The sequence below is a fragment of the Zalophus californianus genome, chromosome 1 (assembly GCF_009762305.2).
Source record: "Zalophus californianus isolate mZalCal1 chromosome 1, mZalCal1.pri.v2, whole genome shotgun sequence".
NCBI classification, from domain to species: domain Eukaryota; kingdom Metazoa; phylum Chordata; class Mammalia; order Carnivora; family Otariidae; genus Zalophus; species Zalophus californianus.
The window spans coordinates 158,704,990-158,729,605 of NC_045595.1; the positions used below are offsets into that span (position 1 = coordinate 158,704,990).

Consider the following 24,616-nt stretch of genomic DNA (forward strand, 5'->3'; position numbering starts at 1 on the left):
AGCTTTTAGCAAGCATGATAGGTTCAATAAATATTTTTAAAATTAGGAGTGAATCAAGTCCTATATACATTTGTGGTTTTCCATGTAATTACTGTATCATTCTATGAATCACAGAGAATTGAATGACTTCCTTCTTTTCAATTACATCTGTATCCTGGTAGCAGAGAAATTGCTTAAATTTCAGAGTAAGAACAGTATAGTCAATAGGAAGGACAAGGTCCCCCAACACCCTTCCATTAAGCCATATTTTAAAGTAGGGTCTCAGACCCAAGCACAAAGCCCTATCCCCCTTCCAATTAAGATAACAAAAACCAAGGGATTTGGCTAAGACCAAATTGTAGCACATAGATAAGAGCTACCTCAATAGAAAAGCCAGCAGAAACCTAGAGACAATGGGATATGTGCACCAAATTGTCTTTTGGGGTTTTAGGACCACTAACTTCTCCAAGTAACCATTAACTCTTTACTTACCACTTGTATTTTGTCCATTAATTCCCCAACTAACTGCCCAGAAGGTAAGATCAAAGAGATAAGAGGATGTATAAGATGGGCTGAATGCTTCATATATACTTTCTTATTTAATTATTCCCAACTGGCATGGGTATTTTCATGTCTGTTTTGTAGAGCAAACGTTTTAATGAGGTAATTTGTTCATTGCCTCACCAGATAATGGGGGATCCAACATGAAAACCTGGATGTATTTGAATCATGTTATCCTTTTCTTTCCTGAACCTGACCTCTCTATTTTAAACCATGTATCTCTGACTTTTTATACTCTCTCTTTAATGAGTGAGCTGCAGAATCTAAATTAATAATTATATATCTACTTGTATCTACAGCTTTGTGACTTGGACCTATGCTCATGAAAGTGTCCTATTTCCAGTTATCAACGGACAAAATCATCTTCCTGCTTTCTGACAATACTGCATTAAATCTATTCCCCAAATTTTAAAGCATGTTTAATGATTACTTCTTTTTTTCCCCAGATATATGAGTCCTGAGACAATAAAGAATTATTCTGAAAGCAAAAAACTTCTTTCCTTTATTAGAAAAGTATTGCTCAATTGGGTGTATAACACTAAAAAGGAAAAAGGGATCCCATCAAGGTAAGCGATTTAACCTTACTAGAAATGCTATTATACTGATTTTAAATACCATTTTTTTATATCTGGGAGCTCCTGGCTGGCTCAGTTGGTAGAGCATGTAACTCTTGATCTCAGGGTTGAAAGTTGAAGCCCCATGAAAAATTTAAAAACTAAATTCATATCCTGAATACATTGGAAAATATTTTGGAGTAGTTTACAATTAAATTACTTATATACATACAAAAAGTTACTTGAAGAAAAAAAGAGATAGTATAATAACTTTTTTTATTATGGAAGTAAATTTCATATAACAAGATTAACCATTTTTAAGTGTATCATTCCATGTTATTTAACACATTCATTATGTTGGGCAACCATCATCTTGACCAAAACCCACAACATTTTTATTGCCCCCAATGTAAATCCAGCCCCCATTAAGCAGTCACTCCCTATTACTCCCCCTGCCCCCTAGCTCCTGCATGGCACTAGTCGGCTTTGTCTCTATGAATTTACCTGTTCTGAATGTTTCATATCACTAGAATCGTACAATATATAGCTTTCTGTTTCTGGCTTCTTTCACTCAGCATAAGGTTTTCATCCACATGGTAGAATGTATCAGTAACATAAGTTTCATCCACTTTGTAACATGTATCAAGATTTATTCCTTCTTATGGCTGAATAATAGTTCATTGTACAGCTATATCGTATTTTGTTGACCCATTCATCAGTCGATGGAATTTGGGTTGTTTTCACCTTATAGCTATTGAGAACAGTGCTGCTATGTACATTCATGTACAAGTATTTGAATACCTGCTTTTCACCTTTTGGGTATGCACCTAAGAGTGAAATTGCAGGATCATATGATAATTTTATGTTTAACTTATCGAGGAACCACCAAATTGTTTTCCACAGCTGCTAGACAATTTTGAAATCAAGAAATATAAGTTTATCAACTTTACTTTCTTTTTCAAGATTGGTGTAACAATGTGGAATGTTATATATAAATGTAATTCCATATAAATTTTAGGATTTGCTTAGTTTTGCAAAAAAATAATGTCACTGAGACTTTCACGGGGATTGCACTGAATCTTCACTATCGTCATCCTAACAATATTAAGCTTTCCAATTCATGAACATGAGGTGACTTTTGGTTTATTTAGATCTTCTTTAATTTCTTTCAGAAATGTCTTGTAGTTTTCAGCATACAAGTCTTTGATTAAAGTTAATCCTATATCGTTTTTTCTTTTTTGATGTTATTATAAATGAAACGGCTTTCTTAATTTCATTTTAGGATTGTTTATTCCTAGTGTATGATTTCTGTATATTGACTCTGAAGCTTTGCTGAATTCATTGATTAGCTCTCTTGTTTTTTGTGAATTTGCTGGGATTTTCTGTGTATAAGATCATGTCATCTATGAATAGAGATAATTTTACTTGCTCCTTTCCAATTTGGGTGCCTAGTTTCTTTTCTTAGATTCAAGAGGAGGAAATATAGACCCCTGTTCTCAATAAAAGTATCAAAGATTATGTGGCATCCTTAATCTACCATACTCAATAAATACAAGAAAGATATTTTCATATTATAGGGTTTTTAAAGCCTTCATAATTGAATAAAAGGAAGTCATTCAATTCTCTGTGATTCATAGAATGATATGGTAATTACAAGAAAACCACAAATGTATATAGGACTTGATGCATTCCTAATTTTAAAGCCTTCATAAAGGTCTACACTAACACCACAAGTACATAGGACAAATATTCCCTCAATCTTTTCTCAGATGGGCCTTTAGTCACTTTACTAAAAGAGTTACTTTTCACTGGGAAAAAAGAGAATACTCAGACTTTTTAAAAGACTTTGGGGGAATATAAACAAACAAACAAAAGACCAAAGGCTTGAAATGCTATCATAGTTCTCAAGTTAGAGAGGAAGCTTTTAGGCTAGATGATATATGGGGACTCTGACCCAGTCTGCTTCATAATAATCCAGCAAGTCCACTGTGTGATTATTTCTCTAAATCTCCCAAGTGTATACTTGGGATGAATATAGTCCGTGTGTAACTGAACATTTACATTTTTTTGCTGACCTATAGAATAAGAATTATTATGGCAGGAAGGTCCAAGTGACCAAGTGGAACCCTGGCCAAAATAGTCATAAGAAGCAATATAGTATTCCAGGAGTAAAGAAATTAACGCCAACATTAAAGATTTAAAGGAATTGTAAGCAATCCCCATTATATCCCTTTCAATTCATCTATCTGGCATAAACAAGTCAAAGTATAGTCAATTACAAATTTAAGCAAAAGGTAACATCAAGTGCAATGCTGTGCCAGATATGACTTTATTCCTGAAAGAAATAAAGAAAAGCAGTCTGTATTCTAGTCCAAGATAATGATGTTGGAGGCTCCTGAACTTAACTCTTTCATCAACACACCAAATCTACAGCACATATAGATCACTTCCCTCTCAAAGAAATCCAAAAACTAGCTGAGTGATTCCTACACATCAGACTAATGAGAGAATACCTACACTGAAACAGATAGGGAAGACTGAGACACACTTTCAGCATAAAACTCACCCCCTGGCATTGAGGCATGTGATCAGAAGGGAACTCATGGCCCCCAGCTTCTCCATGAGAAGTAAAGGGTTTGGACCCAACATCTAGTGCTCCAACTTTTAAGACTTCCACTTGAGAGATGGGCCCCCAAAACACCTGCTCTGAGAGCTAATTGGGCTTATGTCCACAAAATCCAGAAGACTGGAGCAGACAATGAAACAGTTCTTAATGAGCTTGCAAGGACAGCGTCTACCTGAAATGAACTTGTGCAAGAGTTTGGCACCCTGATTTTGGTGATCGCCATCCAGAGGACACACCCCCTATTAGTAACAGAAAAACATATGAAAGCATAAATCTCACTGGTAAAGATAAATATATAATAAAATTTAGGCTACTCTAGGGAGCCTGGGTGGCTTAGTCTGTGAAGCATTTCAGCTCAGGCCATGATCCCAGGGTTCTGGGATTGAGTCCCACATCAGGCTCCCTGCTTAGCAGGGAGCCTGCTTCTCCCTCTGCCTCTGCCTCTCTCTCTGTCTCTCATGAATAAATAAATAAAATCTAAAAAAATAAATAAAATAAAATTCAGGCTACTCTAATATTGTAACAATGGTGGTAAATCACATTAAAATCTAGCATAAAGGTCAAAGTATCTAGCAAAAAGTCAAAAGTATTAAAAAAATTAATATAACTACAATAATGGATACACAAGATAAAAAGGGGTAAATATAAATTATGACTCAACAAACTGCACTTGATCTTAGCCAAAAGGCCGAGAAACGATGACTCTCAACAAACTGGATAAAGAAGGGGTGTACCTCAACAAAGGCCATATGTGACAATCACACAGCTAACATCATATTCAACAGTGAAAAGGTGAAGGCTGAAAGCTTTTCTTCTAAGATCAGGAACAAGATAAGGAGGCCCACTCTCATCATTTTTATTAAACATAGTATTGGAAGTTCTAGCCAGAGTAATTTGGCAAGAAAAAAAAGTCATCCAAATCAGAAAGAAATGAGTAAAACTGACATCTTTTGCAGATGTCATGATATATACAGAAAACCCTAAGAACTCCACCAGAAAAAGGTAGAACTAATAAACAAATTCAGTAAAGTTACAGGATACAAAATCAATATACAAACATCAGCAGCATTTTTATACACTAATAACAAAAGAAGGAAATTAAGAAAATCCCATTTATAATTGCATCAAAATGAATAAAATACCTAGGAATAAATTTAACCAAGGAGGCAAAAGACCTGTACACTGATTACTATAAGACACTGATGAAAGAAATTGAAGAAATACAAATGAATGGGAAGATATCCTGTGCTCGTGAATTGGAAGAATTAATGTTGTTAAGATGGCCGTACTACACAAAGCAATCTATAGATCCAATGCAATTCTTACCAAAATTCCAATAACATTTTTTACAAAAATTTTTAAAAATCCTAATATTTGTATGGAATCACAAAAGATCCTGAATAGCCAAAACAATATTGAGAATAAAGAATAAAACTGGAGGTATCACACTTCTTGATTTCAAACTATATTAAAAAGCTGTAGTAAACAAATAGTATGGTATTGGCATAAAAACAGACACATAGATCAACGCGACAGAATAGAGAGCCCAGGAATAAGCCCATGGGTATGTAGTCAATTAATTTATGACAAAGGAGTCAATGAAATACAATGTAGAAAGGATAGTCTCTTCAGTAAATGATGTTGGGAAAACTGGACAGCCACATGAAAAATAATGAAACTAGACCACTATCTTACACCATACACAAAAATCAATTTGAAATGGAGTAAACTAAGACCTGAAACCATAAAACTCCCAGAAGAAAACTCCATGATAGCATTCTTGGCAATGACTTTTGGATTTGACACCTTTGCAAAGGCAACAAAAGCAAAAATAAACAAGTAGGACTACGTCAAAACTGAAAAGCTTCTACACAGGAAAAAAAAAATCAACAAAATGAAAAGGCAAGCTATGGAGTGGGAGAAAATAGTTGCAAATCATATATCTGGGAAGGTGTTAATATCCAATATGTGTATAAAGAACTCATACAACTCAATAGTAAAAACAAACAAACAAACAAACAAAAACCATCACAATTAAATAATGGTCAGAGAAACCAAAGAGACATTTTCTCAAAGAAGACATACAAATGTTCAAAGAATACATGAAAAGGTGCTTAATGTCACTAATATCAGGGAAATGCAAATCAAAACACAATGAAATATCACCTCACACCTACTAGAATCCCTATCAACAAAAAGACAAGAGATAATATGTGTTCACAAAGATGTAGAAAAAAGGAAACCCTTGTGCACTGTTGGTAAGTATGAAAATTGGTACAGCCCCTACGGAGAGCAGTTTGGAGATTCTTCAAAAAAAAAAAAAGAACTGCATGATCTAGCAATCCCACATCCAGGTATACATCCAAAGGAAATGAAAACAGGGTATCAAAGAGATATTTGCTCTCCCATGTTCAATGCAACATATTCACAGTACCTAAGACATGAAAATAAACTAAATGTCCATCAACAGATGACCGAATAAAGAAATATGGTGTATATATACACAATAGAGTATTATTCCCATGAGAAAGAAGGAATTCCTGCCATTTGCAACAATGTGGATGGATGCTGAAGGCATTATGCTAAGTGAAATAAACCAGAGAAAGACAAATACTGCATGATACCACATCGTGGTGCATGTGCCCCTTCGAATCTGTACTTTTGTATCTTTTGGGCAAGTACCTAGTAGTGCAATTGCCAGATCATAGGGTAGTTCTATTTTTAACTTTATAAGGAACCTCCATCCTGTTTTCCAGAGTGGCTGCACCAGTTTGCATTCCCACCAACAGGGTAAGCGGGTTCCCCTTTCTCCACAACCTCCATCCTTGCCAACATCTGTTGTTCCCTGAGTTGTTAATTTTAGTTATTCTGACTGGTGTGAGGTGGTATCTCATCATGGTTTTGATTTGTATTTCCCTGATGATGAGTGATGTTGAGCATCTTTTCATGTGTCTGTTAGCCACCTGTATGTCTTTTTTGGAAAAATGTCTTTTCATGTCTTCTGCCCATTTCTTTTAAGATTTTATTTATTTATTTGACGGAGAGATAGAGAGCACAAGTAGGCAGAGAGGCAGGCAGAGGGAGAGGGAGAAGAAGGCTCCCCACTGAGCAGGGAGCCTGATGCGGGGCTCAATACCAGGACCCAGGGATCATGACCTGAGCCGAAGGCAGACGCTTAACCAACTGAGCCACCTTCTGCCCATTTCTTAACTGGATTATTTGTTTTTGGGGTGTTGAGTTTGATAACTTCTTTATAGATTTTGGATTCTAACCCTTTATCAGATAAGTCATTTGCAATTATCTTCTCCCATTCCATAGGCTGCCTTTTAGTTTGATTGTTCCCTTGCTGTGCAGAATTTTTATCATGATGAAGTCCCAATAGTTCATTTTTGTTTTTGTTTCCCTTGCCTCCAGAGATGTGTCTATTAAGAAGTTGTAGCCGAGGTCACAGAGGTTGCTGCCTATATTCTCCTCTAGGATTTTAATGGCTTCCTGTCTCACATTTAGGACTTCCATCCATTTTGATTTAAATATTTTGATAAACTGTGGATGCATACTGGTCCATTACCACACATCCTGGGATTTTTTTTTTTACAGATTTTATGCCTCAACAAGGAAAGATGCTCATGATACATTGTTAAGAAAAAGAAAAAAAGTTTACAGAGCAATACGTATGATATAATTTCTTTTGTGTTTACAGATAATGATTACATAAACAAAAAGATTGGACCAATATTCAAACTGTTAATAGTAATCATGTCTGGCAGGTTGAAGAGATTCCCTTTGTTTTATTATTTTTTTAATATTTCCAGTTTGAATTATCCCCATCTCGTGACCAAAAGTATTTCTATTAAAACTAAAAATGGTTGAGAGTTGAGGAAGATGGGGGGAAAGAAGAGGGGAAACAAGCCTCCAGACATTTAGCAGAGGAGGAAATTAAAAGGACAATATCTGAAGCAGGATGCCAGAAAGTGTTTGGTAGGGATTGCTCCTACCCAGAACTAAGCTGGGCTGTGTATTATAGATGACTGGAACAGAACTGAACATATAATGAAAATAATTCAGTGTAATTATTTTATCAGATAAAACTTTTTTTTGTAGACATTGCATTCTTCGTGTATGCCATAAAATTGTATTTACTGATGAATTTGAGTACATTGGATATCTTGTGATACTAATGAATATGTTTCCCATTATAATTTCTTGGATACCTGAGTTAAGTGATATCTATGAGCATGAATTAAGATATTGCAACTACTCTTTTCTTGCATTCTATATAATGGAGTCCCTACTTAAGGTAATCTGAAATTGTGTGTGTGTGTGTGTGTGTATCTGTGTATGTGTGAACATGTTATATGTCTCACAGAGAGAGTCCCTGACTTCATTTTTCAACACTACCTGAACACAATTTTCTAAAGGAGTGTATGAAATTCTTTCTCACTTCACAAACTTTAATTTTTAAAGGTAAATTTTTAAGACAACTCAGTAGAAAACATCCATACTTTAAGAATTGATTTTGTATTTGTAAAAATAAATTTTAAAATGGTATGTGTCAAAGGGAGTTTCAAAGATATTGGCAGTGTTCATAAACTTAGCAGGGCAGTGCTCATTTTATTTTTTTAATACTAGATAGATAAACAGATCGATAGGTAGAGTTATAGAGACTCCTTTATACTTGAAAAACATTTCATGATCTGATTTTTAAATCTAATATAAAGGTAGTTGTAAAATGAGGAAATGTACTCCCACAAACTGATAATAGTATTGTGTTATATGAATCAAAAAGTGGAGAATGAGTATGTGAGTACATAACATGATGGACAAAAACAAGGGAAAACTTAGAAGCAACACCATGACACCCGCAACGAACATCACTCCCAGTGACTGGAGCTTGGGATGATGGATTGGTCAGCACGGATATTGGAGAGATGTTAGATTGGTGTGGAGGATATGTAAAATGAAACAGGAGACATGGACGTAAAGAAGAAAGAAGTTCATAGGCCGTGCTATCTCTCCCACTTCCCTGACATCAACTACCATTTATTGTCTAATAACTTCCAAATTCATGTTCCCAGCTCATATCTTATCAAGAACCTCAGATCATATAGACAACTGAGGACTGGATCTCTCCAACAAAATCCTATACAAACATCTCAAACAGCACATTCTAAAAAATTTATCTTCTCTAAGCCTACTTTTCCCTCAAAATTCCACTGGAAACCCAATTTCCCAGACTAGCATCCACAATCATCTTTAATACTTCCCACTCTCTTACTATGCTTCAATATTTCAAGCATTTTAATTTTAAATTAATATGATTACTTACTAGTATTTCAGACAAGTAGTCTTAAGGTAGGTCAGAAAAAATCTAACTAGTGATGTTTCAGTTATTGTGGAAAATGTTGCAGTAAAAGCAAAAACAAGATAACCTATTTTTTTAATCAACAGATGGCTGCAATGAGGAAGGAATATTTTTTACATACCTGGAACTTATTTGAGTTAGCAATTACATCAGTTGGCATCATAGATATAATTCTTATTGAGACAAATTCCATTACTTTTACTCTTGATTTTATTCTAACAGTAATATTTATAAAAATTGTTCGATTTCTTCGCATACTACGTATTTTGAAGGTAAAGAACTATTAAATCATTCAATTTCAAATTTCTACTGACTGCTTCATGAAATATGAACTAAAATCAGTTTAGTAATTTTATGACTTCCACTTTCTATTGAGGTGATGTTTGTATTTTAAATTTTATAACCCTTTCACAAATTAAATTTTATAACATTATTTTATGAATATCCAAATTATGTATTTGCTGTGTTTTCCTGTCTATGCTCCATAATCTCCATACTCTGCCCTCCAACCAGCTGCCATTAATCCTCAAAGTGCTAGCTTATGGTCATTCTTCAAGATTCAGTTTAAGTATCACCTAATAAAGGATATCATTTTTTTAAAATCTTGTTAGCATTCTGTACATACTCTCTTTTGCACTTATCCTTGGGATCAAACAAGAATATAATTGTGGTGGGTTCCAACCCCCAAATAAACCTTCTAAGAAGAAGGTTAGTAGGAGATTTCACAGGTAAAAGTGACAGTACTTTATAGACATTTATGACTTAATCCCAGAAGATTAATTGCATTGTTTTCCAAGAATTTAAACCAGTTAAAATTAGCATCCAATTCTCTATAAGGGACATAAGTAAAGAGTAAATTCACAACTTCACATATGTGTCCAACATTATTAATTATAAGGAAATCACTCTGGTCATGAAGTTATAAAACTACCATGAATAAAATAACTAAAAGCCTTGACAGGTTACTATAATTATTGTTGAAAGCATGTTATTTCTTATTATTATCTACTTTAGTTCAACTAATCAATATATAATTATCTAAATGTATACAATTTATATTAAATAGTAGTTCTGTTTTTTTCCAGCTCATAACCCCAAAGTTGCTGCAAATAATAGATCAAAAGATGAGTCACCAGCTGTCCTTTAAGTATGCTATACTAAAAGGATATGTCCAAGGTGAAGCAGACATAATGACTATAATTGATCAGATTTCAAGTTCTAAGCAAGTTAAACAGGTGAGAAAACTTTCAATAGTAAGGAAAGGGTTTATTCCTCCAGTCCCTCAGTTGCCCTCACCCATTATGTCCTCTATCTATATATGTAGATGGGGATTTTGATTCGATTCGCTAAGTAATTTCTGTAAAAACTTAAACTAGTCTACATTTGTATTACTCAAAATCTTCCTTGCTTAAATGTCTGTGCCACAGTAACAAATCATGAGGTTTTTGCAACCCACCTTTTGGTTCTTGTGGAGGCTATCATGAAATATATGTGCAGTGGTCATCAGCTCCCTCCCAATGCAAGTTCCAGGGTCTGTCAGCTACAGGTGCACTAAATAGGAAATATTGGAGGATGAGACATAATGGCAGTGTTAAGCAAAGGGAGCTTCCTCATAATTCCCAAAGGCTCCCTTCCTCACCCCCTGCCTGATTTTCCCACAATAAATAGTAAAAGAAGCAAAGGATGGGGATCTGGCAAATGGAAAAAGTAAGAATAACTCATCCAGAAGGAAACCTTGTCTAATTTCTTCATTACACAGATAAGGAACAAAAAAGAGCCAAGAGAGCTTGAATGGTTATTCTCAAAGTCACATGGCTAGTAAACAGTGAAGAGAATTCTAGGGCCTAAGTTCTAGATTTTCACTTTTTTGACCGAGGTGGTTGTTCTCACAAGTTTGTCAACTATGTGAAATATTTACCTTTCAAGGCAATGTAGAACACGTGAATGCCATTTAATATGCCCAAAGCTCTGTAGTTGAGAAAATTGAACATGTGATAGGTAGTAGAACACAAAAAGCAGTATGTTTCCTTTCTTCACCACCTGTAACTTTAAAACTGTTTTCCTGAATTTTGTTACCTGTTCTAACCTGGAAAAGAATATTTGGCACTGGAATTTGAGGATACACAGTAGGGAAAACAAAAGGACCTGAATCTCTAAGATGTCCAGTTTTAGTCCTCATTTCTGCTCTCACACAGTTTGGCCAAACCTTCTACCTCATTTAAGATTGAAGCCACTTTTTATTCTCTCCACAAATTTGCTGGAGCAAAATAAAATTTATTGCGCAAAATTCAATTCTAATCCCTGTAAAGCTCCCCATCATATTTTTTCTTTGAAGTTATTAGTTAGGTAAAAAAAAAAATCCATCAGTAGCAAATGTAAAGATATTTTATAACAGCTTGTTCTCCAGTGGGGATAACTCTTCTTTTATTTTGTAGATGTTATTAAGGAGGATTATGAAGAATACAGGACACGCTATGAAAGAGCTGGGTATGTACCCCTCGCCCTAAAGATTAAACACAACCATTTCTTATTATCATTACTCCAGAAAGGCAATTATTTTGATAACTAAACTGATCTTTGAGGAAACCTATTTATTACTAGTAATAAAGTATATAACTTTAATCGATATGATCATATCTTTGGTTTGGATGGGTTTAGTGTAATATTACCTCTCTACACTTGTTCTTCCTGCCTTATACCTCAATGAAGACCTTCTAATTTCTCTTTAAAGGAAACACATTAGCATTACATGTTTATACATGCTATTATCACCTTATAAATTCTATTTTCTTCCAAACCAAAAGTACACATACCTTGCTGAGCAAAACAAGGAAAAAAGTTATTATTTTTCCCTTCACTTGCCACAGAGCTACCATCTGAGGATTTAGGATTTATAAGTTGAAATTAGAAGATCTCACAGATCTCTGATAGACCACTGGGAGCTTCTATGCCTAAACATGACAACAGTTTATTCTCTGAATCATGCCACGTCATGCTCCTAGCACAGGATAAATCCTGGGAGTGGGACAGACACACTCCTCTAGTATAGTGTTCATGTGGGAGGAGAAGAAGGGGGTTTGGTACTAGGTGGTGGGCAGCAAAAGGGCACAGCAAGTCTGAGATCAAACAAGACTTGAGAGATTTGCATGGCAGATAGTTATCAAGCCAGACATGAAGCCATCACGAAGGAAAAGCCAAAATGTAGAATCTAAGTGAATGCAACTCTCGTGGGCATTCAGGAATCCAGATAAGTCAAGCAGAAGAGCACAGATGGATGAGTCATCTAGATGCACAAGAATGTTGGGTGGACAATGACCCAAGAGGAATGAGAGGACTTAATCAGAAGCCATATCTAAGTGCTAATCCTAATTCAAACAGAATAGAAAAGTAGGACATAAACTCTAGACCTAGAGCCCAGAAGAGCTTCTCAGTGTCCCATGCAGGTGTATCAGTGTAATTGTTAATCCTAGGACTAGGACTGTCTGTCCTTCCTCATGGGCTTAGGTATAAACTGGCAAGAAAACGGCAAGCCTAACTCTGCAACGACTGGAGGACTCATCAGGGAGAGATATATTTCTCTGTGTTGGGAGTTGTATTTCATGGATTTAGAGTGGAAATACTAGCTTACTGTCTACATGAAATATTTAAATAATATTCTTATTTTATCCGAAAATATTATTTTTCAGGCTACTTAGAGTATGATCACCCAGAAATCGTTGTTACTATGAAAACAAAGGAGGAGATTAATGTCATGCTCAATTTGGCTAGAGAAATTGTTAAGGTTTTTAGGTCAAAAGGAATTATTCATAAAATTGAAGGTTCTGAAATTAATAAGGTAAGGTAGCATATTTTTAAGGCAAATATACTTGATATATAGTTATTCATGATCTTCAAACCTACTTTTGATTTTTCAATATAAGCCGTCTCTGAGATATGAATATCTAACTTAAAATAATTATCTAAAGATAAGCACCTACCATAGAGTATTTCCTTCCAAGAGCTCCAATGCTCAATTTCTCTTTCCCTTTCTTGCCACAGCAAGGGACCATCTCTTTCTATGCTTTGCTCCCAAACCGATGGTATGATGAAACTATTTCTCTTCCTAGGCTACAGTGGATATTAGTATTTTTCTAGGAATTATCTTTGACACTGAGACAACTTTTCCCATAGAACCCCATGATTTATAAGAGCATTCAATTATAGGGTAAAAATTCACTACATTTCCTTTCTCTAAGTTATTTAAATGGTACCATGACATATAAAAAAATAGAGGATCCCGACTAATTCTGTAAGTACAAAATTTACTCTCCAAATTGGGAATAGTATAAGAAAAAAAAACCCAAAAGCTATTATGTTTGTGAATACATATACAAAACTTTTAAAAACATAATGGTAGCTAATTGAATCTATTAGTATATTAAAAGTTTAGTATACTATAACTAAGAATGTTTTAGATCCCCCAATAGCTATATAACTTATTAAGAGATTTAAAAAGAAAGAAAAAAATTGACAAAATTTATTATTCAAAATATTTTTTAAAATTCTTACAAGGCTAATAAGAGAAGTAGCATCCTTAACTAAATAAAGAGTTTCTATTAAAAATTTGAAACATTGTATTGGATGTCAAAACATTTATAAGTATTCCAATTAAAGTCAGGAATGAAAGAAGAATGAACAGTGCCACTCCAAATATTGAGTGCTGTGCTGGAAGTCTTAGCCAGGTCAAGAAAAAAAAAGAAAGGAAATTGAGAGATAAAATTTTTGGAAAGAGGAAAAAAGTTATTATATGTTGATTGTTTAATTTAAAATCCTTGGAAAATAAATTAAAATCCATAAGATTAATAAGATAAATCATAGGGTATTAAGAAATAATGTCAAAATTCAAAATTCTTCCCCAACTAAAGAAAATGTAGAAAAATATTCTATTCACAGTATTGATTAAAAACTCTAAATCCTTCAGTGTGAACCTAACATAAAATATATAACATCTATGTGGCGAGAACTGAAAGGCACATTTGAGCAGGTAGAAAGATCAGTCACCTTAAAGATAAAACAATGGAAATTATCCTATTTGAGTAACAGAAGTAAAAAGATTGAAGAAAAGAGAACAAAATCTACGGGACCCATGAGATCTAATCAAGTGGACCAACATATACACTGTGGGAATTCCACAAAGAGAAGGGAGCGAGAGAGACAGAGAATATTTGAAGAAATAATGGCCAAAAATTTCCCAACTTAGATGAAATACATAAATATTAACATCCAAGAAGTTCAATAAATTCCAAGTAGGATGACCTGAGAGAGACGCACACCGAGACACATTATAATCAAACTGTCAAAAAGACAAAAAGAAAATTTTGAATCAACAATAGCAACTCATCCCATATAAGCAATCCTCAATAAGATTATTATCAGATTTCTCATCAGATACTTTGTAGACCAGAAGAAAGTGAACTGATATATTCAAAGTGCTAAAAGAGAAAAAAAAAACCTATCAACCAAAAATCCTATGTCCAGCAAAACTGTCCTGCAGAAATGAGAAATTAAGACATTCCCAGATAAACAAAAGTGGAGGGAGTTTATTACCACTAGATCTGCCCTGAAAGAAATGCTAAAAGGAGTCCTACAGATTGAGTAGACACCTCCCAACAGAGGATATTCAGATGACTAATACATAACAAAAGGTACTAAATTTCATTGTCAAAAGCCTAATACAAATTAAAACCAAATGAAATACCAATACACAACCATCAGAATACTTGATTTTTTTAACTAACTGTAGGCAATAATGTAGAATAACTGGAACGTTAGAATAAGAGTGTAAATTAATGCAATCACTTTGGAATTGTTAGGCAGAATCTACTAAATTTGAACATACACATATGACACAGCAATTAGATTACAGAACCATATATCCACAGAAATGTATACATATGTACAGCAAACAAACATAGCAGCATTACAAAGGCCAAAACTGGCACACCCAAAATGTTGATCAATAGTAGACAAAACTGTGGTATATTCATACAACATAATCCTCTACAACAATGAAAATGACAGGAATGAACTTCTAATATTGCTCCCTGAAATATTAGAGATGAATCTCACAAACATACTACTGAGCAAATAAAACCAGACACAAACAAGTACATACTCATTGATTTCATGCAGATAAATCTCAAAACCAAACAAAGCTAAACTCTGATAGAAGAGAGGTCATCTTTGGATAGAAGAAATGACTAGAAGAGAATATAAGAGAGGATTTTAGGTGCAGTAAATGTTTTATCTCTTAATCTGGGTGCTGGTTACCCAGATCTTTTCACATTGTAAATGTTCTTTGAGCAGACATTTATAATCTGTGCACTTTTTGCTTATCTACTTTAATTTAGTAAAAAAAGTTTACTTTTAAATGTTTAATCTATGACTTCAGAATGATGATAACAGAAAAATGCTATCAGTGGGGAGAAGTTGAAAGTTTCCACAGAAGAACAAAAATCTCAGAAGAGCAAGTAAAGGAGATAGTACAAAGCCATAATTTCTTAAGCATTCTGTGAACACCAGTTTTGTTCATCTTCTTTCTTAAATTTTGTGGTTTTAGTTAATAATGGCCAAAAAAAGAGAGATACTTGATTTTCAACCTGTTATCAAGCCCCTTACTGTTGAAGAAGCACTCTACCATATTCCATGGCTAGATAAAGACAAAGACCATATAAACTTCATTCAGGTAATATTTTTATTTTCTGGTAATACCATCTATAATGTACCAACAAATGATTTTTTTTTTAACGAAGAACTCTGATTCTCTCCAGCTTAAAACTCTTTAAAAGTCTTTTATTGTCTATGGGATAAAATCAAAATCCCTTTAAGTGACCTGAAAAGTCCTTTCCCAATCTGCTTCCTGTCTACATTTCCATCATCATCTACCTCATACTCTATTTATACTCAACCTTACATGGTACCCCAAACCCTTTTCACTGTTTTCTAATTCCCTTCCTCTGGAGGTGCTATTTACTTTTCTTGAAATGTCCTTTGTTTTTACTTTTTTTTCCCCAAATCTTGCTTCTCTGGAAAGATCCTGGAAACATCCCTACCAAAGGTAACTTAGAAAAGTAGGCTTTGGGGGCAAACACCCCACCAGTAGAAGACCATTCTGTGGTCCATCCTGAGTTTGGAGGACCAAAGGTGTCGCCATTGTATCCATTATACAGTTTCATTATAGCATTAAGTACATTGCATTACAATTACATTTACATCCCTCTTCTGTGCTATATCCTTTAGCTCATCCATCTTTTGAATACCCAGCCCCTTGCACTTTGCTTATTACAGAGAAGATGCTCAAAGACTGTAGAATAAACAATTAAATAGGTCTAACTTGTTCTAATAACATTCTTTTTCTATATCTACTTGGTGCCAAAGGAGCAGGTGCATATTTTTCCACCTGCTTAGAATATTTTGAATGAATGAATTTTTTATTTACTTCATCAGCCATTTAGAGCATAACTATGTGTGAGACGTATATATGCCCTTAGCCTGAATCTGTTCTGATTATTTTCATCCAGATGAAATATTTTTATCTTTCCACTACATTCTTACTCTTATATTAGATTAGTTCTTTTCTAATCCATGTATAAATATCCCATCTGAAGTTATGAAGATCTATGAATATCCCCTTCTTCTCTTTGATAGTCATAATTCCTATTTTCTCTTGCAAATTTATCACTAACACAATAAGTTGGATCTTACTGACTGATATTCTAAAATGTAAAAATTTTATTAAGATGTAAACTTCAGGGGTGCCTGGGTGGCTCAGTTGGTTAAGCGACTGCCTTTGGCTTGGGTCATGATCCTGGAGTCCCGGGATCGAGTCCCACATCGGGCTCCCTGCTCAGCGGGGAGTCCGCTTCTCCCTCTGACCCTCCCCCCTCTCATGCTCTCTCTCTCTCTCTCATTCTCTCTCTCAAATAAATAAATAAATAAATAAAATCTTTTAAAAAAAAGATGTAAACTTCAACATCCTCAACCACTGCTAATATAGTGTTTGTATCTTATATATTTGGTGATATTTTTAAGGAAAGAGCCAAAGTTGTAACATTTGATTGTGGAAATGATATATTTGAAGAAGGTGATGAGCCCGAAGGAATTTATATAATAATATCAGGTATGATAAAGGTAAGTCAAAGTTATTTATAAATGCACTTGGGAACATTAGTTAAAAATTCTATAAAATTGAGAATTCATAGTTTTCTATGTTAAGAACTGCACTGTTCCTCTTTTAGGACAACAGCTACCATCCAATTTTCTTGTTCAAACACAGTGGTTAACATTACCTACCACCTTTTAAGCATTACTTTCCCATAGACAACAAGAAACCATGCAAAGGATCATCTTTAAGATGGAATATTATAAGTTGTTTTCATCTTATGTTTATCTGAATTGGGCATTTAGCCTTTCTAAGGCAGGTATATGTTGGCTGAGTAGAAGGATTCAGAAATATCGCAGGATCTAGGAATGCTTTTGCTAATTTAATAAAATCGCCTTAAAAGGTATAAGTAAGAAGTATCCTCAAAACAATGTCTACATATTAAAATTGCTAAAACCAAAGGAAAAAAGTAAAAAATTAGAGAGTTTTGGTAATTAACTGGCATATTTTTTTTCTCTTTCTTCATTCCTAAACAGCTTCAAAGATCAAAACCTGGTTTCGGAATTGACCAAATGCTCTGGGAGTCAGAGGAAAAAGATTATCAGCTAATGTACACAGACTTTGCAATCAGTGGGGAAATAATAGGAGAGCTAAACTGTTTAACTAACGAACCCATGATGTGTTCTGCTACCTGCAAAACTGTAGTGGAGGTCAGAAAACATCACCATATGGTCTATTGCAGTATCTTATTAAATATCTAGTATCAAATTTAAGGTTATTTCTGTATTTAGCATATGTTTACAGTCTCATGATAATTTTATTAAAAAATAGGAATAGTAAAGGAATAAAACTTGTTACCAGATTATATTTATCCAGTTTACTGTCCTGGCAAAATGGCTTGCAAAAGTTAACCTACCATATTGAAAAATTTAACCAGAAAAACTGATCAAATGAGGTCTCTCATGGGGAAATTAGAGGACATATTTTAGCTATCAATACCATAATTTGGGGGGTAAGGAAGGGAAAAAGTCAGAGAACTAATATCTATTAATAAAAAAGTTGAGCAAAGTGGTTGGAAGTTTCCCCAGGTACAATGAGGACAAAATTCTCAAAGCAACAGGGGCTATCACTGGCCTAATTTAAACTCAAAAAGAACAATGACTGCAAACAATTGAACCCCATAATATATAAAAATCCATAAGTTGATGATGATACCAAAATTTGTTTAATTTCCAATAAGATTGTTGGGATATTAACTTAATACTCTAAAAATGGATTTTTTTTTAAATAGAAAGAATTCAACATTTATCCTGCCTTTCTTCTATGAACTCTTTCAAGGTAACCAAAAAAAAAAAAAAAAAATGAAGAAATATTCTTCTATACAGAATTCCAGCTAACAAATGTAGAAACAGAGAATTAGAATATCTTCATTTTGCCATCTCAATGAAATAATGGATCTAGGCAACAGCCATCAATTAATGCTAAAACTACTGTGCGCAGTGTTAATGGGAAACTTTATAATGAAAGGACCTAGCTGGCACCACCTAAAAAACAATTGTAGCATCACTAAAAGTTGGACAACTGGGCATCATGTACCTCTGGATATGATACTGCAAAGCTGGTTCTTTGAAAAGATCAACAAAATTGATAAACCTTTAACCAAATTCATAAAAAGAAGAGAGAGAGAGAGAGAGAGAGGATTCAAATAAACAAAATCAGAAATGAAAGAGGAGAAATAACTGACCCCACAGAAATACAAAGGATTGTAAAATAACATTATGAAAAATTTTATGCCAAAAAATTGGACAACCCAGAAGAAATGAATAAATTCCTAGAAACATATAACCTCCCAAAACTGAACCAGGAAGAAATAGAAAATTTGAACAGACCAATTACCAGCAATGAAATTGAACAAGCATCAAAAAACTCCAACAAGCAGAAGTCCAGGACCAGACGGCCTCACAGGTGAATTCAACCAGACATTTAAAGAAGAATTAATACTTACTCTTCTCAAACTATTCCAAAACCAAAGAGGAAGGAAAGCTTCCAGATTCATTCTTTGAGGTCAGCATTACCCTGTTACCAAAACCAGGTAAAGACACTACAAAAAAGAGAACTATAGGCCAATATCTCTGATGAACATTAAGATACCTACCCATAGATGCAAAATTCATCAACAATATATTAGCAAACAGAATCCAACAATACATTAAAAAAAATCATTCACCACTATTGAATGACACTTATTCCCAGGATGCAAAGGTCAATATTTACAAATCAGTCAATGTGACGCATCACATCAATAAGAGAAAGGATAAGAACCATATGATCATTTCAATAGATGCAGAAAAGGCATTTGACAAAGTACAACATCCATTCATGATAAAAACCCTCAACAAAGTAGATTTAGAGGGCACATGCCTCAACAAAATAAAGGCTGTATGTAAAAAACCCACAGCTACCATCATACTCAATGGTGAAAAGCTGAGAGCTTTTCCCCTAAGGTAAGAAACAAGACAAGGATGTCCACTCTCACTGCTTTTATTCAACATAGTACTGCAAGTCTTACCCACAGCAATCGGACAAGAAAAAGAAATAAAACTCATCTAAATTGGTAAGGAAGAAGTAAAACTTTCACTCTTTGACATGATATTATATAAAGAAAACTCTAAAGACCACCAAAAAAAAAATACTAGAACTGATAAATGAATTCAGTAAGGTTGCAGGATATGAGATCAATGTATAGAAATCCACTGCATCTTTATACACTAATAATGAAGCAGCAGAAATAAATTAAGAAAGCAATGTCATTTCCAATTGCACCACAAATAGTAAAGTACCTAGGAATAAATCAAGGAGGTGAAAGATCTGTACTCCGAAAACTATAAAACCTTGATGAAAGAAATTAGATGTCCCATTGCTCATAGGTTGGAAAAACCAATATTGTTAAAAGTGTCCATACTACCGAAAGTAATCTACAGATTTAATGTAATCCCTATCAAAATAACAACAGCATTTTTCACAGAACTAGAACAAACAATCCTAATATGTGTATGGAACCACAAAAAGACCAAAGCAATCTTTTTTTTTTACCTTATTTTATTATGTTATGTTAATCACTATACATTACATCATTAGTTTTTGATGTAGTGTTCCATGATTCATTGTTTGCGTACAACACCCAGTGCTCCATTCAGTACATGCCCTCTTTAATACCCATCACCAGGCTAATATAGCCAAAGCAATCTTTAAAAAGAAAAACAAAGCTGTAGGTATCACAATTCCAGATTTCACTTTATATTACAAAGCTGTAGTAAATAAAAACAGCATGGCACAAAAATAGAAACAAATCAGGGGCACCTGAGTGGCTCAGTAGTTAAGCGTCTGCCTTCGGCTCAGGTCATGATCTCAGGGTTCTGGGATAGAGCCCCGCATCAGGCTCCCTGCTCGGCGGGAAGCCTGCCTCTCCCTCTCCCACTCCCCCTGCTTGTGTTCCCTGCGTCTCTCTCTGTGTCTCTCTCTGTGAAATAAATAAATAAAATATTTTAAAAAAGAAAAGAAAAGAAACATAAATCAATGGAACAGAATAGAAAATCCAGAAATAAACCCACAATTATATGGCCAACTAATCTTTGACAAAGGAGACAAGAGTATACAATGGGAAAAAGACAGTCTCTTCAAAAAAGACGTTGGGAAAACAGGGCAGTTACATGCAAAGAAGTGAAAGTGGACTACTTTTTTACACCATACACAAAAATAAACTCAAAATGGATTAAGGACCTAAATGGGAGACCTGAAACTATAAAAATCTTAGAATAGGGGTGCCTGGCTGGCTTAGTCAGTAGAGCATGTGACTCTCAATCTTGGGACCATGAGTTCAAGCCCCACATTGTGCATAGAGCTTACCTAAAAAATAAATGAATAAAAAAATGAAAATCCTGGAACAGAGAACAGATGGTAGTTTCTCTGACATCAACCATAACAACATCTTTCTAATTATGTCTCCTGAGGCAAGGGAAACAAAAACAAAAATAAACTATTGGGACTATATCAAAATAAAAAGCTTCTACCCAGCAGAGGAAACAACCAAAAAAACTAAAAGATAACCTATTGAATGCGAGAAGATATTAGCAAATGACATATTTGATAAAAGGTTAGTATCCAAACTATATAAAGAACTTATACAACTCAACACCAAAAAATAATGATGATAATCCAGTTAAAAAATGGGCAGAAGACGTAAACAGACATTTCTCCTAGAAGAATACAAATGGCCAACAAACACATGAAAGGATGCTCATCATCACTTATTATCAGGGAAACGCGAATCAAAACCACAATAAGATATCACCTCACACCCATCAGAATGGCTAAAATCAAAAACTCAAGAAACAAGTGTTGGCAAGGATGTGGAGGAAAAGGAACCCTCATGCACTATTGATAGAGATATAAACTGGTGCAGCTACCGTGGAAGACAGAATGGAGGTGCCTCAAAAAATTAAGACTAGAACTACCCTAAAGTCCTGTAATCACACTAGTGGGTATTTACCCAAAGAATTTGAAAACAGTAATTTGAAGGGATATATGCACCCTTATGTTTACTACAGCATTATTCACAATAGCCAAATTACGGAAGCAGCCCAAGTGTCCACCAATAGATGAATGGATAAAGAAAATGTGTGTATATACATACATATATATATATATGTATGTATATACACACACATTACATGTATATATATGTATATATACATATATGTAATGGAATATTATTCTTCCATAAAAAAGAATGAAATCTGGCCATTTGCAACAACATGGAAGGATCTAGAGGGTATAATGCTGAATGAAATAAGTCAGAGAAAGACAAATACCATATGATTTCACTCATATATGGAATTGAAGAAACAAAACAAATGAACAAAGAAAAAAGACAAACCAAAAACAGACTCTTAACTATAGAGAATCAACAGATGGACACCAGAGGGAAAGGGGGTGGGGAGATGGGTAAAATAGGTGACGAGAATTAGGAGTACACTTATCTTGATGAGCACTGGAGTAATATGTGGAATTACTGAATCACTATATTGTACACCTGAAATTAATATAACACTGTGCATTAACTACACTGGAATTAAAATTTAAAAAGAATAATGTTAGATGACATATACTGTCTGACTTGAAGCCTTATTATAAATCTATTATAATCAAGACAAAATGATATTAACTTAAGATAATATAAAATAGTGGAACAGGGAAGAGAATCCAGAAATAGATTCATATATTGTGTATATATGATATTGATTATTAATAGTAATGTTATTAATAATGTTATTAATATATAATATATAATAATTAATATTAATATAATAATAATCAATAATAGTATTTTCAACAAATGATCCTGAAAATCTCAAATATCTATATGGGAGCTATGAGCCTTGGCACAAAAATTGACTTGGAATGATGATAGACCTAAACATAAAAATTAGAGCTATAAAAATTCTAAACGGAAACACAAATCTTGAGATAGGCAAAGATTTCTAAGCCAGGACACAAAAAGCACTAACTATAAAAGGAAATACTGATAAATTGAATGTCACTAAACTTAAAATCTTCTGCTTTTTAAAGACACCACAAAGAACATGGAAAAAGCAAACCACAGACAATGGAAACGTGTCACAATATCTTTATCTGAAAAATTACTTGACAATAGAACCTATAAAGAATTCTTACAACTCAAATATAAGAAGACAAAACACCAAATTAAAAATCGGGCAAAGGATTTGAACAAACATTTCACAAAAGAATATAGGAATATACAAATGACCAAAAAGCACATGAGGAAGATGCCTGATATCATTAGCTCTCAGAGAAATGCAGATTAAAATCATGATGAGGTATCACCACACACCTACTACATTGGCGAAAAATAAAAATAATGAGTAGCAGATATTGGCAAGGATGTGAAGCAGCTGAAATTTCCATCATGGCTGATGAGAGTGTAAAATGTTACAACCCTTCTAACAGCAGACTGGCAATTTTCTTATAAAGTTAAACACACAATTACCATATTACCCAGCAATCGCACTCATACATACTTACCTATGAGAAATAAAAACCAACATACACAGCATCTTGTATATTCGTAGCAGCTTATTCCTCATAGCCAATAGCCTGCTCATTGTTAGCACTAGCATTTATTGTTATCTAAAAAGTTTGCTCCCCTAAAATTATGTATTTTCAGAAATATTTATATCTTTAGTTTAAAAGTTTCAATTATTTTTGATATGTTGTTTTCTACTTTTGCAGAATCTGTAAGAATAATAATGTCTCATTGGAGGATGTGACATTTTAATATTTAATTTATGATAAGATCACACAAATATTTACTACTATACACATCTTATTAGATGTCCAGGCAACAACATGAATCTCACAGAATTTAAATTCTTAGCTTTAATGTTATATGTAAATGAGAAAACCTTATATCCTTAAACTATAGGTGTGCAGAAGGAAATATTAAATTTATATCCTCCATTTTTCAGACTTGTTTTATTCCTAAAAATCACTTGTATGAAGCTTTTAAACAATGTTGTCCTCACATTGAATATAAAATGTGGCTAAAACTTGGACTTTCTATTACCGCCAAAAAAATGAGGGAACGTTTGTCTTATGAGGTAAGAGGTGTTTATATATAAACTCATCCTTCTCTCTGAATGGAATTGTATTAAAGTAGTGTTATCAATTAACTCTTTAGGGATTGATGTTAAACTTTATAAACAGTAGACTATGAAATTGTTTTCCTTATAGGATTGGAACTACAAGATGCAGTTAAAACTCTGTAATGTTTGTGTAAAAGATATACCAAAGAACTCCAAAACTGATATCTATGATGAAACTGTGATCTATGTCATCCTCATCAATGGAGCTATAGAAGATTGTCAGTTACGAAAAGCTTATAAGGCACCTTCCTTAATTCCTATAACGTGCTATCAGGTATAGAAATGTTGATTCATGCCTTCCAGTCAATATGCCATATATGTATGAACATAAGAAAAATTGTCACTTTTCCACCTTCCCATCCTCTGCGTTTCCCCTACCATTCCATAAGCACACACACCACATACACCCAGGTCACTGATTGCTTTGGCTCTAAGTAGTCCAAACACCAAGATATTCCTGTTCAATGTCAATGAAGCAGGCCGAGCTGTACATTTGGGCCTTCGTTAGATTTTGGTGCAATTATAAATAGCAACAGGGGGCCTGTAAGTTCATTTACACATTGCAGAAGGACCACTTTCCCTGGACTGTATCAACAGTACTCTAGAAAAGTTTTGCCAGACCCATGCTGAACTGAGTATCAGGGGTATTTGCTCAGCCACTCTGAAAGTGAA

At 34.1% G+C, this 24,616-nt stretch overlaps 1 protein-coding gene across 11 annotated transcripts in view; it reads left to right on the top strand.

Moving 5' to 3' along the window:
* SLC9C1 (solute carrier family 9 member C1) overlaps positions 1 to 24,616 on the top strand; it is an 80,215-nt gene that overhangs the window by 47,963 nt on the left and 7,636 nt on the right. For all 11 annotated transcript variants that reach the window (XM_035724072.1, XM_035724073.1, XM_035724075.1 and 8 more), the window contains 11 exons: positions 987 to 1,106; positions 7,822 to 8,017; positions 9,169 to 9,354; positions 10,168 to 10,317; positions 11,518 to 11,569; positions 12,769 to 12,917; positions 15,681 to 15,806; positions 17,153 to 17,251; positions 17,759 to 17,932; positions 23,768 to 23,899; positions 24,033 to 24,218. In XM_035724072.1, the coding sequence (XP_035579965.1) occupies positions 987 to 1,106; positions 7,822 to 8,017; positions 9,169 to 9,354; positions 10,168 to 10,317; positions 11,518 to 11,569; positions 12,769 to 12,917; positions 15,681 to 15,806; positions 17,153 to 17,251; positions 17,759 to 17,932; positions 23,768 to 23,899; positions 24,033 to 24,218 (1,570 nt within the window). The remainder of the gene's footprint in view (positions 1 to 986; positions 1,107 to 7,821; positions 8,018 to 9,168; positions 9,355 to 10,167; positions 10,318 to 11,517; positions 11,570 to 12,768; positions 12,918 to 15,680; positions 15,807 to 17,152; positions 17,252 to 17,758; positions 17,933 to 23,767; positions 23,900 to 24,032; positions 24,219 to 24,616) is intronic.